Consider the following 18,437-nt stretch of genomic DNA (forward strand, 5'->3'; position numbering starts at 1 on the left):
AAAATGTTCTAAGTTAATACAAGCAATGGGATACCGAAAAAAATAAGCTATCTTTATATGCCCCAGACTCTGAACAGCCAGCAACGCCTGCCACGCATCCCCAACAGCCGCAACCAGCTCAGACCCCGCCCTCGGATATCTTTGTTGACGACCTCCTAAAAAATATAAGTCAGAGGCACAGGGGGGCAGCGCAAATTTGATGAGTAAACTCGCCGCTTTAAAGACCTAACAGCGTGGATTGAGCAAGGCGAATATCTCTACAAGGGACAGCCGGTTGTTGGTTCACACATGTACAATCTAGTGAAAGGTCTCACACACCCCAAGACTCTAACGCATCAAAATGCTCCTAGAGGTTGGGATCAGTTTCTACGAGCTGCCGATGAACTCAACATCCCTTCCAGACTCGTGGGTAATAACGATCACCGCCGTATGCTTGAAAGTTTAAAGACACCCCTCCCTCCATTGCCAGCCGACTCTAAAACCCCACGACTATCCCCCTCTTGGAGCAACCCACTTGGGCCATCTGTACGGAGAAAAAGGCCGCTGTCCAATCCCATACGTGGATTAATCCTTAATGTTTCTACAGCCTTTTTGAATATCTGTGCCTATTACACGTATAAACGGGTCTGATTTTTCTTCATATATTTCTTTAGTAATGGATGTCATTGAAATGCGCAACCTACATAACTGTTTGTAATAAACACTTTTATAACTTTTTATCCCGTCTCACTCGTCTTTCAAAACATTTTTAATTATGGTGTATGTGGCAGCATAGAAATAGAGTCTGAATGCGTGTTTTAAAAGTGCCTTTATTTTAAACGTTCATCATTAAACATACACACGTTACAGGCCCTTACAATTTTGACAAACATTATATTCTGTTTTCACAGGTCTGACCGATGCCCTTGTGTTTTCTTTTACATATTTCACAACTAGACTGTCATTGTTAACAAGGTCACTCGAATACAGATTTAAGAAATTTCTAAACACCACAACCTCCGACATTTTACTGATTAAATAAATACAGTGTTCCCCGCATGTGATGGCTAACGAATCCTGGACCCTTAGCTTGTTATACTCAAACCTCGCTGTGGCTTTTTTCACAAACTTAGATACTGTGCTCGGGGAACTCTGCTTTACTGTCAAACACTGTAACCTTGTCACTATCTATAAACACAGCCGCCCAGTGTGTTCCACCCTTGTAATAAGGATCGGTGTTAAAGACTAAGGTGCACGTTCTTTCTGGCCCTATTTCGGCTGGTAGCCCATCACTAGGGAAAACACCTAAAAAGTATTTCCTAGCGTATTTATGCCTGCTTAAGAAGTCCCGTATCTGCACAGTGTCCATTTCACAAACACTTTAAAGATAGTCATACAAAATCTGTCGGGCCTGGTTGATCTGAATGATGCTGTCAAATACTGAGAATACGACCATGTTCACATTCGCTGGTAGCAGTTCAATGATGCTGTGGTGCATTGTTTACTGAAAAGTATTTGAAAAAACGCTCTCCGTCATTTCCAAGAGCTTGCCTATGGCCACGCATTTCACCCAAACCGGTACTTAAGAATGAATGAAAACCTTACTCTACAGCGCATACCTTGCATGTTGTGGATAATGACAAACAAACCACTACAACACACACTCACTCTATATGATGCATCAATGTCAAAGTGGCTACCATCAAAGGTACACAGTAGTTTGTGGCCATAGCTTGCACATAATAGACCTCACTGCAGAGTACCATTTTTGTATTGCAGAACCAACCATAGCGATTGCACTACTATCATCTCTTACAATGAGCCAAGTACAAAGAATAAACTGCTACTACATACAACATTTAGCTGTATATATCAGTCATCAGTGACAAAAAATGGAGGCTCACCCTAAAGGACTGGCCGGCATCCCAGACTTCCACTGAACACACAGAGAATCATGAATGATATTAGTACTAAGTGATGTAGCCTACTGCAAGCCCTTGTGCGTAATCCACCACAAGAAAGAAACCACTGGTACACTTTATGTTCATCATAAGCTTACACAGTAACCTGTAGTCAAATACAATGAATGAATTGGAATTTCTGAAAAGCTATAAGACAAATATACAGAAAGGCAAGTTCTTAACAGTGTAGTTTAATTTTCACTGAAGTACACGCTATGACATGTCTTAACTTCTGCAAGAATACAATTCGGTCATCATGTTTACATTTCTAAAATATAGAAACAATTCATTTGAAAACATATGCAATTGGAATATTTTATATTTCTAAGTACTAAATATATAGTTTTGTATGGTTTCTCTAACAACGCTAGCATGAGACCAAGACACGCCTTCATGTCAGAGGTCCAATGCATTAAGCGGAACATTAATCTCAAAGTACCTGGTACCAAAATTGCAATACAAAAGCTCAGTGTGAAAGTTAGGACTATCAAAAGGACTACAATGAGATAGGGATCTAAAGTGTTACAGGGTATTAGGTGCGTGGCGAAGTGGAATAGAGATGGATTGGGAGTGTGACAAGACCGGGTTCAGTAATAAAGACTAGGAGCATGACAAATATGGGGAGGGTGGAAGAATGGGAGCGTGGAAGTGATTACAAAGTTGACAATGATGATGTGACAGAGTGGAACAGTGGCAGGAACTAAGAAGGGGACACTGAATAAGAGTGTGACTGAGAAGAAGGGTCTAGGGACAGATAAGTAACATGGATAGAGAAGGTAAAAGAGGTGTGCAAAAGCAACAATCCTTTTCATGTTTCCCACTCCCCAAATAGATTTTTACCCCTATATTAGACATGAAAATTAGAACGGCTGCAATTGTCAGTGTACTGTCTCAACACTGACAATGACAACAGTGATTCCCAGATATTGTCTTAAGACCCTTAGGGACAAAGTCGTGTTCATTTTATGAAAACATATCATGTGTTTACTGTTGCAGCTTCGAACATCCATAATCAGTTTGAGTGACTGAGTCACATATGTTTGTTTCCCTTCCATCGAGTATCTTAAGCTGAAGATGAGAAAGCATTCTTTCTGTCTGTAGATCACTTTGTCTAGTCTCTCCTTTCTTTTAATTTCTCCAGATCACCTCTACCTCGTCAGTTCTGTACCTGAACCATGAAAAAAAAGAGAAATAAAATATTCTGATGGAAGCAGGAAAGTTACATCAGTGAGAAATAAGACATCCATCCTACAAAGCATTTCTCGGTCTCCAGTTAGGAGAAACACAGAAACCAAAGTTCTCTTCCAAAGAGATTTCATGCTGCAAAACTAGTACATATCAATGATTTTTCTCAGTGTACCATAACAGAACTCAATTGCTCCAAACGATTTCAACAACCAATACCGTGTGGAAGCCTACATTGAAAATTCAGCCTCTGCCTTCTGGTTGCACTAACAAATGCCCTCATTACGAGTGGCCAGTTAAACTCTACATTACCCCCCCTTCGCCTGAATTAATTTTGTCCGGTAATTTAGGGGGCAGGGAAATAACACAGATTCTCTTTGGGGAATAACATGCAGGAACCATGATGATTCCTGATATTTTCAGCACAGAAATCTTCTTGTGAGAAAAAAAAAAGTTTATAAATCTGATGGACATGGTAACTTCCATCACTGGGCCCACGGGAATTGACAGGCTACTTATAATGAGAGTCAAAGAGGGAAATCTATTTTACAAGCTACTAAGGAATAACTTATTCTACTAGTCCTTTAAGCCACTGTACTGACTTTGCTTCTTTCCAAAAATACTTCTCCTTTAAGAATGTACTAATTTCCCCTCCTCCTTCTTTACATTTTTTGACCGGCTCATCATATTTGCATGCACTGGTTCAAAAAGCACAAAGTTAAGTTTGAAGCGACAATTCTGTTTTCTAATTAAATACTTGATAACTTAGCATTATCTCTGGTCAATTTCTGGAATCACTTTGGAGTTAAAGCTATTATAAACTGTTTCTCAAGTTATTTAAGTTGACTTGTGATGTCAGCAGTACTGCAAACAAGATGTGTTGTCAGTGGCATAGTATTCTACAAACTGATAGAACATTACATAAAATGGAGACCTAATTTGAGCCCAAGAGCAGTCAAATGTTTGCAAAGGATGCATAAAGATGAGGATACCTTTGTGTTATCCAAGACTGGTCAAGAGAAGTGACCTGTCCAGAGCAGAACATCTCCCAGCCAGCCTGGGCAATCATTGCACCGTTATCAATGCAGAACCTGTAGATTAAAATACAGAATAATTTGTTACATACAGACAAATGGTGCAACACAGTGGCACACTAACGTCTTGTTGAAAGGAGAATACTGAGCATAGGGAGCAGGTCTTTTCCATACTGTTTTGTTCAATTAAAATATAAAATTGATTGGAAGAGACTAGAAAGCATGCTGCAACATAAAATTTATATTAATGCATAATTGGAGTGGACTATGAAAACTGTAGAGTAACATCAGTAAATATCGCTTACACACAGGGAGTAGTAAGAGAACACAGTGAATGAGAAGTAGAGTAAAACAGTTATGTATAGTCTATGTTTAGAAAGGCTGCTGGAAATGGAGATGCTAGAAAAACACTTGTTGTTCCATAAAATACCATAGTCCTGTGTTATCAAGGCCGGGTAATACAAATGACCACAGAAAACAAACAAAATAAGATGGCTGAGACTTCCAAAATGCATAACAACAACTGGGACCAAACAACTAAAGCAAGTTTACACAACAGTAGAAATACAAATGAAAAGGATGCCAGCTTAAAAAGAATTTTGGACTAGGTAACAGAGGAGGAAACTAGGAGGAAATAAAATAGACAAAATATTGGCCATTAACCCCTTGCATGCTCATGACGAGCTGGACTCGTCATGGCACACAGTTGTGTGCTCATGATGAGTCCAGCACGTCATGACACCCACCCACGGGGGAAGCGCTGGAACTCCCCCCCGTGGGCGGTCGATCCGGGTGTTTTTTACCAGAGAAGGTAGGGAAGGACCTTCCCCTGCCTCCCCCCGTCCCCCTCCCGTCATAAATGACGTTAGCGTGCGAGCTGCGCTGACATCTTTGGAGGTTTCCCTTTGTTCTCCGACGCGCAGGAAGCCATTTGCTTCCTGCGCGTGGGAGAACAAACAGGTAAGTTTTAGGGCTGGGGGGGGGGGGGGATTTAAACGAAAGAGGCATCGGGGGAAAGGGAAGGATTTTCCTTTCCCTCGATGCCTCTTTTGTGCATTCCTGCTGCACGATCATGCAGCAGGAATGCCCACTAGCGCCAGGGATTTTTTTTTAATGTGTTTTATTGTTTGGGGGAGCAGCCCCTTAGGCAAGGGTCACTCCCCCTTTGGGGGCCTCCATTTTGGCTTTGTCTGCCCCCCCCTGTGGGGCGGATTATAATTTTTTTTAATTTTTTTAAATTTTTTTTAAATCGGCCCACTGGGCCAATTGAATAAATGTACTGGGGAGTGTCCCCTTGGGCAAGGGTCACTCCCCTTTGGGGGTCATTTTCCAAAGCCTAGGTTTGTTTGGGCGAGCGGCCCTTTAGGCAAGGGTCGCTCCTCTTTTGGGGGAAATCATTTTGGCTGTGTCTGCCCCCCTGGGGGGGCAGATTACATTTTTTTAAAAAGTAATCGGCACACTGGGCCAATATAATAAATGTAGTGGGGAGTGGCCCCTCGGGCAAGGGTTGCTCCTGTTTTTGTCACCCTGAGGGGCAGTACCAAAGGGGATGATGGACGGAGCGCTAGAGCAAATCAAACACTCACCCCCAGTCAACTGATCTGGGTTTAATTCATCATCATTCTTTAGCTCACTCCACCACCCCAGTTCAGACATGGCCATATGCAAATCAGTCTGACTGTGTGCCTCATGGGAACAGTCCAGCCCGAACTGCCAAGCCATGTCTTCCCTGGACCGGAAACAACCATCCTGGGACCGGTTTCTGTCTCATCAGCCAGGCTAGCTTGAGTCCAGTGGCAAAGTAAGCACGGGACCCACGTCTGGGCATACCCTGAAAACTTAGGGCGAACAAAGCGCACAGGGTCAGACTGATTTGCATATGGCCATGTCTGAACTGGGGTGGTGGAGTGAGCTAAAGAATGATGATTGTTTAAACCCAGATCAGTTGACTGGGGGTGAGTGTTTGATTTGCTCAAACGCTTCGTCCATCATCCCCTTTGGTATCACCCTGAGGTGCAGATCGCCTGATTTTTTTGTTTTGTAGGGCCACTAGGCCACCAGGGTTTTTTTAATGTTGGGGAGCGGCCCCTTGGACAGGGGTCGCTCCCCTTTATGGGAGGATGATTGTGGCCATTTCTGCCCTCTTTGGGTGGCAGAATAGCAGTATGTTTTTAGGCCCATCTGCCGGGGCAGAAACCACTAGATACCATGGTTTTTAAAATTTGTGTGTTGGGGAGTGGCCGCAAGGGTTGCTCCCCGTTTACGGGGATGAATATTTAATTTATACTCTTAGGTCCACCTACCCCTTAGCTTGGCTGGTGGATTGTGTGTGGACTGGCGCATTATTTGCATATGTGATTGTCATGTTTTTTTCTCATTTTTATTCTAGTGTAAAGCTTTTGACTCCTGTTTGCGGTTTCGACAGTGGTTGTTCTGCAGTTTTGCGTAGTTGCATTTTTTTGGTAAGAAAAACATTTTTGTTGTATTTACTCTAAATGAGTAATATTGTAATGTATGAATGAATTTTTTTGTAAGTGGTGTCATAATGGCAGCAGATTTAGTTAGTGTTTTGAGCATGAAATTCTTTGCGATGTGTTTTGCATGGTCTTATGTGTAATTTCTTTTCTCTTTCTTTTTTAGTGGGATATTGTTGATCCATACTGTGTCTGTGCAGAGTAGGTGGTGGTGAGTTTAGCTGCCTCTCAAGTAAGTGGTATAGTTTTGGAGTATATATATGTGTTTTTGATAAAGGTGCTTTTTGTTTATTACTTATTTTACAAAGTGTTTGTTGTTGTTGACTTGTTTGACAAGTTACCTTTATTAGTAAGCATTATGGCTAGCCGTAGAATGACTGCTCAACGGGTGGTTGGTATGCTTCTTGAATCTTCCTCTGAGCAGGATTATGAGACTGACAGTGCGTCTGAGGGAGAGGAGCCAGGGGAAGATTCTGGCAGTGAGTTTTCTCTCCACATGGAATCATCGGATGATGAAGGTACTCTCAGTGCAGATGACGCTACTCTCAGTGCGGATGAAGTGCCTGTTTTAGAGGAGGATACTGCTGTGCCGATGGTGCAAGAGGAATCTGGATTGCAGCCTGAGGCTGCTAGGCTTCCTACTGGAAGTGCTGGACTCTGGGTTGATTCAAACATGGTGCAGCCGGTGTTGCCTGCCTTTAGCGGTGATGCAGGGTGTAGAGAGGATTGTGAACATTTTCTGCCTATACAGTTTTTTCAGTTGTTTATGGATGATGTATTTTGGGGTGAGATTGTTGAGCAGACTAATTTGTATGCTGAAAAGTTTTGAGGGACAACAGTGACAAACTTAGGCCCCACCATAGAGCTACCCGGTGGACTCCCACAAATCTGGAAGAGATTAGGAAGTCTTTGGGTTTGACTTTATTGATGGGTTTGATAAGGAAGCCGTCCCTGGCTTCATAGTGGTCTACCAGTCCCTTGATGGAAACAGACGTATTTCCTGCAGTTATGACTCGTGATCGGTATCTACTTTTGCTACGAATGCTGCATTTTGTTTATAATTCTTTGGCGATGCCACGTATTCACCCTGACTGTGACCGTCTTTTTAAGATTCGGTCTGTTCTTGATCACTTTGTAGATCGATTTTCAGAGATCTATACTCCAGGGAAAGAAATATCTATTGATGAGTCTTTGGTCTTGTTCATGGGCCGTTTGGTTTTTAGGCAGTACATCCCCAGCAAGAGGGCACACTATGGAATTAAGCTGTATATGTTGTCTGAGAGTAGGACAGGATATGTTTTTAATTTCCGTGTGTACACTGGTCGAGATTCCACTATTGTCCCCCCTGGTTATCCGTCCACTTTTGGAGTTTGAGAAAATTGTGTGGGATCTTGCTAGAAGACTGTTTAACAGAGGCCACCATTTGTACCTTTTTCTAACTTCTACACTGCTGTGCAATTGTTTAAGGAATTGTTTAAAGTGGACACAATCCGCTCTAACCGTAAAGGTTATCCAAAAGAGCTTGTTTGCAAAAAACTTCAGAGGGGACAGTGCAGTTCCTTGCGTAGTGATGAACTACTAGCTGTGAAATTTGTGGACAGGAGGGATGTGTACATGCTGACTACCATCCATGATGAGAGTACTTCACCAGTGCCTGTTTGGGGTCAGGTTGCTGAAGTGAGCAAACCTGTGTGCATTGTAGACTACAATACGCACATGGGTGGTGTTGACAGAGTAGATCAGAGATTGGCGCCTTACACTGCTATTCGTAAGGCTTATGTTTGGTATAAGAAGTTGGCCATTCATCTCTTCAACTTAGCAACTTTCAATGCTTTTGTTGTGTTCAAGGAGTGTTCTCCTGGGTCAAAGTTGACATTTGTTCAGTTTCAGCACTCTGTGATAGGCAGCCTTGTTGTTGTGGAACAGGCAAGTGTTCCTAGAGTTGGAGTGGTGGAGGATGTGGCTCAATTGAAAGATCGCCACTTTCCTGATTACATTACTCCCACATCCTCAAAAGGCTTTCCCACAAGGAGATGGAGTGTCTGTTGGCGAAGAGGTTTGCGGAAGGAGACTCGTCTTTTCTGCCCGAGTGTCCTAACCCAGGGGGGTGTGTGCCTGCTTGTTTTAGAGCATACCACACGCAAAATAATTTTTGGGAGCATCCATAAGTGGTAAAGTGAACTGCCTGGTCTGTATTGTTTAAAAAAATTATTCTGTTTCAAGGTTGGCATTAGTGCATGTATTTAGTTTCGGATTTTGTGTTAGTAGATTTGTATCTATTTGCAATTTGTTTGTGGGTTTTTTTTTTGTATTAAAAAAATCCTAAATGTGATGGCGGCGTGTGTAGGCTGGCGTTTGGCTGGCAGTGTGCGTGGACTGGCGCTTGGCTGGCAGTGTGTGTGCATTGGTGCTTGGCTGGCGGTGTGCGTGGATTAGCGCTTGCTGGCGTTGTGCGTGGACTGGCGCTTGGCTTGCGATGTGCGTGGACTGATGCTTGGCTGGCGGTGTGGGTGGACTGGCGCTTGGCTGGCGGTGTGCGTGGACTGGCGCTTGGCTGGCGGTGGGTGTTGACTGGCGCTTGGCTGGCGGTGTGCGTTGACTGATCTTGGCTGGCGGTGTGCATGAACTGCCGCTTGGCTGGCGGTGTGCGTGGACTTGTGCTCGGCTGGCGGTGTGTGAGTAGTGACTTGCTGCTGGTCACTACACACATTGCTAGCTGAGCGCCACTCCACGCAATCCATTAGCTTGTGTGGTTGCTGTGTCAGGAATGTGTGCGTGTGAAAGTGATGGGCCCTTGAATGGCGCTGTCTGCTGGTGTGTGTTGTAATGTGATGGGCCCGCGGCTGGCAGTGGGAATGGTTTTGCATGTGTCACACGTATGAAAGGCGTATGAATGGCCTGTAAAGAGGTTGGTGCCTTGTCGTGGCTTTACAGATCACGAGCTGCGAGTCAATGGTTCAGTTTCTCGTCCTTTCAATTATTACCAGTGCATTTAATTTTTGTGAAATCACTTGCAAATACAATTGTACATACTGAACCATCACTCACCCTCGTGCCAAATCCAACTAGTATGTGTGTGTGCTTGAGGATTAGATGGCTGTGCAATAATATGTGTCTTTCTGAAGCAGGGTGTACTTTGTCCCTTTTTAGGTCTTGCCTGAGACAGCGCACGCTGTCTCTTCGAGACATTTAGTAAGTGGCTTTTAAAAGTGCCACCGGAGGCTTTTGGTGGCCTAAAGCTTGAGTGCACATGAGCGTGCACGCCCGCAGCCGCCATCTGCCTTTCTGTCATGGCTCATTAAGCCTCCTCCACCCCCTTGCTGTCTGCTCTAACTACCCCCCTCCCTTCTACCCACTCCTCAAAGTCTAGGCTGGGCCAGCACGGAACATATAGCAAAGGCTTTGAGAGATTTTCTAAAAATGTGAAAAATGCAAAGCTACACTTGTATACATAAATACATAGAATGTTCCACAGATTTTTTTTTTTTAATCTTGGCGAACCACTGACAAAGCATGGTAAAACATGAAAATGGTAGAGAACAGCAAGCGAGGCTTCAATTTCAATTTTAATATGTGAACCATAGATATACATTTAAGGCTTCTCATCTGCTACTGCTCACTTATACTTGCATTATAAACCTGACTGATCGGAAGGTGCATTCGACCATCCAAACACATTCCAAATCCCTTCTGCACAGAAAACTATCCAAAGACAATTTTACTTCCCACTTTGCGAATCGGGCCTCACAATAAGCGTCCGTTATTGATAAAATGGCTGGCCCGCCTTCTCCCTATATTGTGTGCACATTATATTTGACTAAATTCACTCATTAGCTGAAATAAGAGCCGAGAAGGAAGTTCGGAATCAGACGAACAGTAGCAGAGCACCTGAATGAAGTAACACTTATTTCTTCATCAGCAAATCTAGTTTAACGCCAGTGCCGCCAAATATGTACCTCACGTTTCCATAAATCGCTTGTAGCGACCAAATTAGTTGTTTTGTTGCACAGTGATCAGCTATCAAGCTGGCTCCACGGCACAGGCCTCCACATGCCGCCAATGGCCACCAGGTTATGTTTACACTCACTGCCCCTAGACACTGCCCTTCCAGCGCTCAGGGCACCGCATACCAACTATGCACGCGAACAGAGTACACGACGTTTCATTACTTAACCTGTTAGCTAATAGCACGCATTTTCACACAGCTTGAAATTTAGAAAGTTTATAAAGCGTAACATGCATTAGGAGGGCCTCACACCATTTAGAAGACAAAATCACACGACCTACCACTAAGCTACAATTCCTCATTAATTTACACCGTCCAGTCACTTTTCTTGGGAAACGTTTTGCCTTCGTAGACCGCTTCAGGACGATTTACTTTAGGTTTCATTGCCCATTAATGAAGTCTTTATGTGAGATGCTGCAGCGTCCAACCGTGCAGAGGCACAGTCAGTCTCAGTCAGTGCTTCCTGATAAAGTCTCAGCAGCTCCTGTGAGCTTTACATGTACAGGGGGCCACGGCTGGGCACCTGGCACAGAGACACAGGACCTGCAGAGTATTAACTGACATTCCAACAATAATACTCATAAGGCATGCAAACTCGAATATACAAACACCACAAGGTTTGCGACCACTAAAGAGATTTTACAGTATAAAGCAGCATTTTATAGGTCAGAAATTGGCTTTTGAGCATTGCAATATGAGAGGGCATAAAGAGACTTTCACATCACATTTACAAGTTGCAAATGTGTGTCTCAACAGCTTGTGAACTTCAACTGCGGCTTCAAAACAAATGATCAGTTAGCAAAACCCTCTGAGCTGCGGTAGCACCTGATCTGCAAAGGATAACTGTCAGCAGCCCTAGGGGCGAGCAGGCAGAAGTCGATACTCCACAACACCCCATGTCTTCCCCCAACAAGAAACACATATGTAAAAAAAAAAAAAAAAAAAACAATTTAAAAAGTGGCACAAGGCAGCTTTTTTTTTTTTCTTTCTCGGGAAACAATTACAGTGATGTAGGTCATGTCACGCCTATATCCATGCAGGCCGTTTAGGGCCCCTAGAGTGGACAATTCGTAATTTGACCCATTAGCATATAGGTCGTTCTGCAAAGTGCACAACCATTTGGAAACCAGAATACACAAGATTTACCACAACACACAATTGTCAAACACTACATCAGATAATTATTCGTCAGGAACAACTGGTGAAAGCCCCTTTCAGAATTCTGAATAAAGCACTGGACACCATTACAAATTATTCGTTTGCCTACTACCCCCCCTCCCCCCAACAGTTCTTGATACACGTTACTCATGCCAGCCAACTAAATTATGGGCAAAATTGGGACCACAATACCTTGAGTTTGCAGAGGAAGGTGCAGAACAAGCAGTTACTGCTTTGCCTTAGATTGGCTGATGGTTACCGCATGAAAAGTTATGTCTAAATATACTACATAGCGCCAAATGCATTTTTCACCCATTTTTATGTCTGCATTTGGCTGCAGCAAACTCAGTAACACATATCAAATCACTGCACACCAACGTTCCCAATAAGGTCAAAGCGAGCAATAGTGCATTTCCTTTATCTTTCCACCATACCTTGATCTATTTTAATCTCTTTTCTGTTTAACTACCTAGACAACGCTCTCTGAATATGTGATGGATAAACGAAGCACATATTTAACTGTTCACAAAGGACCCAGCAAGAGGCCTGGGGGTGGGCCCTGAAGAATACCCCGACAAGCTCACAATCTGCAAATATAAGTATAACAGAGGCTGGCCAGCCTAAACAAGCATTGGCATAGCCAATAGGTCTCGCCTTTGGGACCTTATAAGTTTTTAGCCATGCAACAGTTGATGTTGTTGTACCAAGGATATTGTGCTGCATAACTAAATACTTATAGGTTCCCAAAAGCGAGACCTATTGGCCATGCCAATGCTTGTTGTGAATGTTGTAATGTGTTGGTTTCGTGCCTGGTGGTGTGAATGGTCTTGTGGGTATCACGCATGAAAGGTGTCTGAATGGCCTGTACAGCAGTTGGTGCCTTGCCGTGGCTTTTCAGCTCACGAGCTGCGAGTCACTGGTTCATTTTTTTGTCCATTTAATTATTGACAGTGCATTTCATTTTTGTGAAATCTCTTGTTAATAAAATTTTATATACCTGAACCATCACTCACCCTCGTGCCAAATCCAACCAGTATGTGTGTGTGTTTGAGGAGTAGATGGCTGTGCAGGAATCTTTCACTTTAGTGTGGGAGGCCCAAGTACCCGCGACAGGCAAGAGCCCAAAACATAGTGAGGCAACATCAAAATTGCCTATCTCAAAACCACCTGGTTTTCCAGGGGGGGGGGGGGGGGGGGGGGGTCACCTGGGTTTTTGGCCCCGTGCTCGGCAGCCATCAAGGGAAACCCACCAAACCCACACATTTCTAAAAACTAGACACCCGGGGGCTTCCAGGGAGGTATGGCTTGCGTGGATCCCCCAACGTTTCCTTACCCAGAATCCCTTACAAACCTCAATTTTAGCTGGAAAAATCACTTTTTTCAAACATTTTTGTGTGGGAAAGTGTGGCATTACCGGGCTCATACATTTTTTGATAGGCAATGTTGATGCTGCCTCAAAACGTTTTGGGCCCTTGCCTGTCGCGATATTGGGCCTCCCACACAAGTGAGGCACCATTTTTATCAGAAGACCTTGGGGAATGCTGGGTGGTAATAAATGTATGTGAGCCCGGTGATGCCACACTTTCCCACACAAAAAGGAAACGTTGGGGGATCCAAGCAAGCCAAACCTCCCTGGAAGCCCCCGGGTGTCTACTTTTCAGAAATGTGTGGGTTTGGTAGGTTTCCCTAGGTGCCGGCAGAGCTAGGGTTCAAAAACTACAGTTAGACACTTTGCCAAAAAAGGGTAATTTTCCACTGCAAAATTGAGGTGTGACCACGTTGCGTTTTGCACCGTTTCCTGTCGCAGGCACTAGGCCGACCCACACAAGTGAGGTACCATTTTTCTCGGAAGACTTTGGGGAACGCGGGGTGGGTGGAAATTTGTGGATCCACACAGATTCCAGAACTTTCCACCACAGAAATGTGGAGGAAATGTGTTTTTTTTTTACAATTCTTTAGGTTTGCAAGGGATTCTGGGTAACAGAACCTGGTGCGAGGCAGTCAAGTCACCCCATCCTGGATTCCCCTGGGTGTCTAGCTTTCAAAACTGTATAGGTTTGCTAGGTTTCCCTACGTGCCGGCAGGGCTAGGGTTAAAAAACTACAGTTAGGCACTTTGCCAAAAAATGGTCATTTTTCACTGCGAAATTGAGGTGTGACCATGTTGCGTTTTGCACCGTTTCCTGTCGCAGGCACTAGGCCGACCCACACAAGTGAGGTACCATTTTTCTCGGAAGACTTTGGGGAACGCGGGGTGGGTGGAAATTTGTGGATCCACACAGATTCCAGAACTTTCCACCACAGAAATGTGTTTTTTTGACAATTTTTTAGATTTGCATGGGATTCTGGGTAACAGAACCTGGTGGGAGGCAGCTAAGTCACCCCATCCTGGATTCCCCTGGGTGTCTAGTTTTTAAAAATGTATAGGTTTGCTAGGTTTACCTAGGTGCCGGCAGAGCTAGTGTTCAAAAACTACAGCTAGACACTTTGCAAAAAAAGGGTAAATTTTCCTTCTGAAAATGTGGTGTGCTCACGTTGGGTTTTGAGCAATTTCCTGTTGTGGGCACTATGCCTACCCACACAAGTGAGGTACCATTTTTATCGGGAGACTTAGGGTAATTCAGATTTGTAAAGCAACTGTTATTACCTATTGATTTATGTGCATTTCTGCATTCCAAATGAAAGACATTGTGTAAGAAAAAAATGTCATTTTGAAAAATGACCGATAATTCTCATGCTAGTATGAGTATTCCCAATTTCGAAAATGTGCAAATATGTACTGTTTCTAAACTCTATAGTTTGTTCCCATTTCAGAAATACATAGGTGTCTTTCATACCGATTTTTCCATGTATACATTTTCCCACAATTATTGCTATATACCCGGTACATAATAAAAAGCCATTGCAAATTGCTGCTCAGTTTTTGACTCTGGGTTCGTCGGGTTCTTGATGAACCTACAAGTCTTGTATATCCCCACAACCAGGAAGGTCCAGCGGATGTAACGGTATATTGCTTTCAAAGAGCTGACATAATTAGAAGAAGTTACAGGTAAAAACGTTGACACAAAAGGCTGTTTTTTCAACTAATTTTCAAGTTTTCCTATACTTAACTGTTAGTTTCTATAAAGAAACCTTGCTGGATCTACACAAATGACCCCTTGCTGAATTCAGAATAGTCTACTTTCTTTCCAGGATCCATTATTGCTTTCACACCCATTTCTACCATTAACTGGAAGGAGGCTGAAAGCACAAAATATAGTAAAAATAGGCTATGTCCCAGAAAAATGCCAAAACTGTGTAAAAAATGTTGGTTTTCTGACAAAAGTCTGTCATTCCCTAAAAGCTGGAAAAATGGTGATTTCAGCCCCACAAATCCTTTTTTGATAACATTTGGAGGGAAAAATCAAGGCGCTTTCATTTGCAGCCCGTTTTTCCTATTTTCCCCCCAAAAAACAAACTTTTGCTGTATTTTGGCTAATTTCTGGGACCCCTCCAGGGGAATCCACAAACCCTGGGTACCTTTAGAATCCCCATGATGTTGGAAGAAAAGGACGCAAATTTGGCATGGATACCTTATGTGGTCAAAATGTTACAGGGGCCTAAGCAAGCACTACCCCAAATAGCCCAAAAAAGGCTTAGCACGGGGGGGGAAAAGGCCTAGCAGCGAAGGGGTTAAAACACAAACTTGCGCTGTAAATGTTTTATTGACTGCAATAATACACACTGCCTTAGCTGGAGAATGATGGACACATGCAACATTAAATAAAATCAGTGCCAAGTTGCACTGTGATTAAAAAAGTGGTAATGTGTGTTCTAATAAAAGAAAATATTTTAGTGGTGCATGCAGCACTAGAACTATATTTATAAATTGTTAATGTCTTTACACAAAGAGGTTAGCTTCAAATGATGAATGACCTTCATCAATATACAAGAGTGAGTGATCTTTACATCTAGTCAGAAAACTATCACTTGAAACATATAACCCTGTTTTAAAATGTATTTGACCATTAAACATTCAAATTTGGAAAGCCATTCAAGATCAAAGCCACCACCTATTTCTTCTATTGATCTGAATTTGTGAATGCTAAATTGTAAATGATAATCTATGTACAATCTGAAACAATATCTTCTTCAAAAATGACATAACTATTCACTTTTTTTTATTAGTAAAGTGAACAAATAATGGATGCATTAACAAATCTGTTATGAATATAGATATTCCTATACAAATTCCAAAATATATTCATGGATTAACAAAAATATGGGCATTAGATATCGCTACCAAAAAAATAGGGCAAACAGCCAGAAGACTGATAACATTTAGTTCCTAAATTACATCCAAGCCATTGATGAAATGGACCCCAAACTATTTGGAAGGAAAACGTTATTTACCCTGTAAGCATCTGTTCGTGGCATATAGTGCTATAGCTTGACATGCTGTGCATACGTCTGCCACCTAGTGTTGAGCTTGGATGTGTACAACTTGTTTTTCTTATAATGTAGTATTTTTGATTCACTGGACCTACTGACTCCACCCATTAGAAATAATGCACATGGGCATCGACTCCATTGTTAGATTGCTTTTTCCAGAATAGACGGCGAGATTGGAGATGGGGTTTAGAGAAAACAGTAAAGATGATCATGCATAGCGGAGGGAGGGTGGTTGCATGCAAATCTACAGCACTACATGCCATAAACAGATGCTAACAGGGTAACATTTTCACTTTGTGGCATGTGTATCTGTAGATACACATGCTGTACATAGACTGTAAAGCAGTCCTCCCAAAAACAGTGGCGTAGCCTGAGGGGAGGTCTGGACAGCGTTATTTTAGCCTTGGCATAACAAGTCTGTATATACATGACCAACCAAAATGTCAATACCTTCCTTAGAAAGAGCACTTCCTTTGTGTGGCTTGGAGTAGGACACAAACAGCTGTTGTGTCTTATGGAAAGGTTTTGTCCTGTTGATTGGAAAGGTTCTTTGTCCTGTTGAAGTAATTCATTAGTGCTATTTTGACACAGAGTGTGCAGAGCACGTTCTGCTACCGTTTGTGGATGTGGGAAGACGACTGTCAGCTCAATTGTCTCATGTCTGGCTAAGATTGAAGGTAGTAAATACCGAAGAAGGAATTTTGCATTAGTTCAGAGACGCACTCTATCTTGATGTACATGGAGGAAAGGCTTCTCCAAGGTAAGGGCATGTATTTCACTAACTCGTGTTAGAGAAGTGATGGCTACCATAAAAGCCAACTTCCGAGACAAGAATTGGAGCGGGCAAAAAGGAAGTGGTTCATAAGGAGGGCCCATCTGTCTAGTGAAGACTATGTTAAGGTTCAAAACAGCAGCAGGAGGTGTTCGGGTGGAATTACTCTTTTGAGGCCTTCCATGAATGACTTCATGACTGGTTTTCTGAATAGTGAAATATGGTGCCTGTTCTGTAAATAGGCAGCTACAGGAGCCAGGTGTAAATGAATAGAGGCGCAGGCAAGGTCTGATTTCTGTAAGTGAAGGAAGTAACAGACAATGTCTTGTACAGATGCTGTGAGAGGATTTACATTTTTGGGAAGACAATAGTACAGCAACGTTTCCACTTGGCTGTGTAACAGGCCCTGGTAGTAGGTCTGTGTGGGCCTCTTTGGGAATAGGCATACACTCTTTTGGTAGGTTAAGATAACCAAACTCTAAGAGCTCAGAAGCCACATCACAAGGTTGAGCTACTGAAGGTTGGGGTGTCTAAGAGTGCCATGATTTTGTGTGGGAAGATCTGGCAAGTTGGGGAGCTTCTTGTGTGGAACTAGAGAGAGTTCTAGCAGTGTCAAGTATCATGGCTGTCGTGCCCAGGTTGGTGCCACTAAGATGAGCATGAGGGATGTCTGTTTCAGCATCCTGACCACGAACAGAAGAAGTGGGAGAGGCAGAAAAACATAGGCAAATTATCCCTTACCAACTCCATATTGTATTGCCCAAGGACTGTGGGTGTGGTAGTCTGGTTTCGAAGTTTGGGCATTTAGCATTTTTGGCGGCGGTGAACAGATCTATATTTGGAACCCTTGTGCTGAAAGTACGGGAGTAGGACCTGGGGGTAGAGTTACCATTTGTAGACTTGTTGGTGGGACCTGCTGAGCAATTCGGCAAGACCGTTGTCCACCTGGGAATGTGTTGAATGAGCAGATTTTCTCTGTGATGTATTGTACACCGCCAGACGCTTGTGTGCCCCCTTGTTTCTTTAAGTGGAATACAGCAGTCATTTTGTCTGTGCATACCAAGAGTGTTTTAACTTGGATGAGAGGGTGAAAAGGTCGGATAGTGAGCTTAATGGCTAGCAGCTCAAGGTTATTGATGTGGAAAGTTTGTTGGGCATGGTTCACTGACCCTGCACTTTGAGATGACAGATGTGCTTCCCAATCTGAGAGTGAGGCGTCTGTGGCGATGATCTCTTGCGGCATTGGGTCCAGGAAGGGCTGCCCCCGTAACAGGTTGTTTGTGCTCCACCACTGCAGAGAGCAATGCGTGCAGCCCCAAACCAACACTAGGTCCTCCAGATGACCCTTTTCTTGAGACCACTGTGCTGCTAGGCACTCCTGTTACGGGTGCAAGAAGGACTTTAGCTATGTAAGATTCCAATCATGTCTAACACATCA

The 18,437-nt window shown here is 43.2% G+C and overlaps 1 protein-coding gene across 2 annotated transcripts in view; it reads right to left on the reverse strand.

Annotated features, from left to right (window-relative positions):
• Positions 1-789: 789 nt before the first annotated feature.
• The window catches only part of OSGEP (O-sialoglycoprotein endopeptidase), an 871,251-nt gene continuing 853,603 nt past the window's right edge, over positions 790-18,437 (reverse strand). For both annotated transcript variants that reach the window (XM_085611966.1, XM_085611965.1), the window contains 2 exons: positions 4,118-4,216; positions 790-3,108 (listed from right to left, as the gene is read on the reverse strand). In XM_085611966.1, coding sequence (XP_085468092.1) covers positions 3,069-3,108; positions 4,118-4,216 — 139 coding nt within the window. In that variant the 3' untranslated portion in view covers positions 790-3,068. The remainder of the gene's footprint in view (positions 3,109-4,117; positions 4,217-18,437) is intronic.

The sequence above is a fragment of the Triturus cristatus genome, chromosome 6 (assembly GCF_964204655.1).
Source record: "Triturus cristatus chromosome 6, aTriCri1.1, whole genome shotgun sequence".
Classification (NCBI taxonomy): domain Eukaryota; kingdom Metazoa; phylum Chordata; class Amphibia; order Caudata; family Salamandridae; genus Triturus; species Triturus cristatus.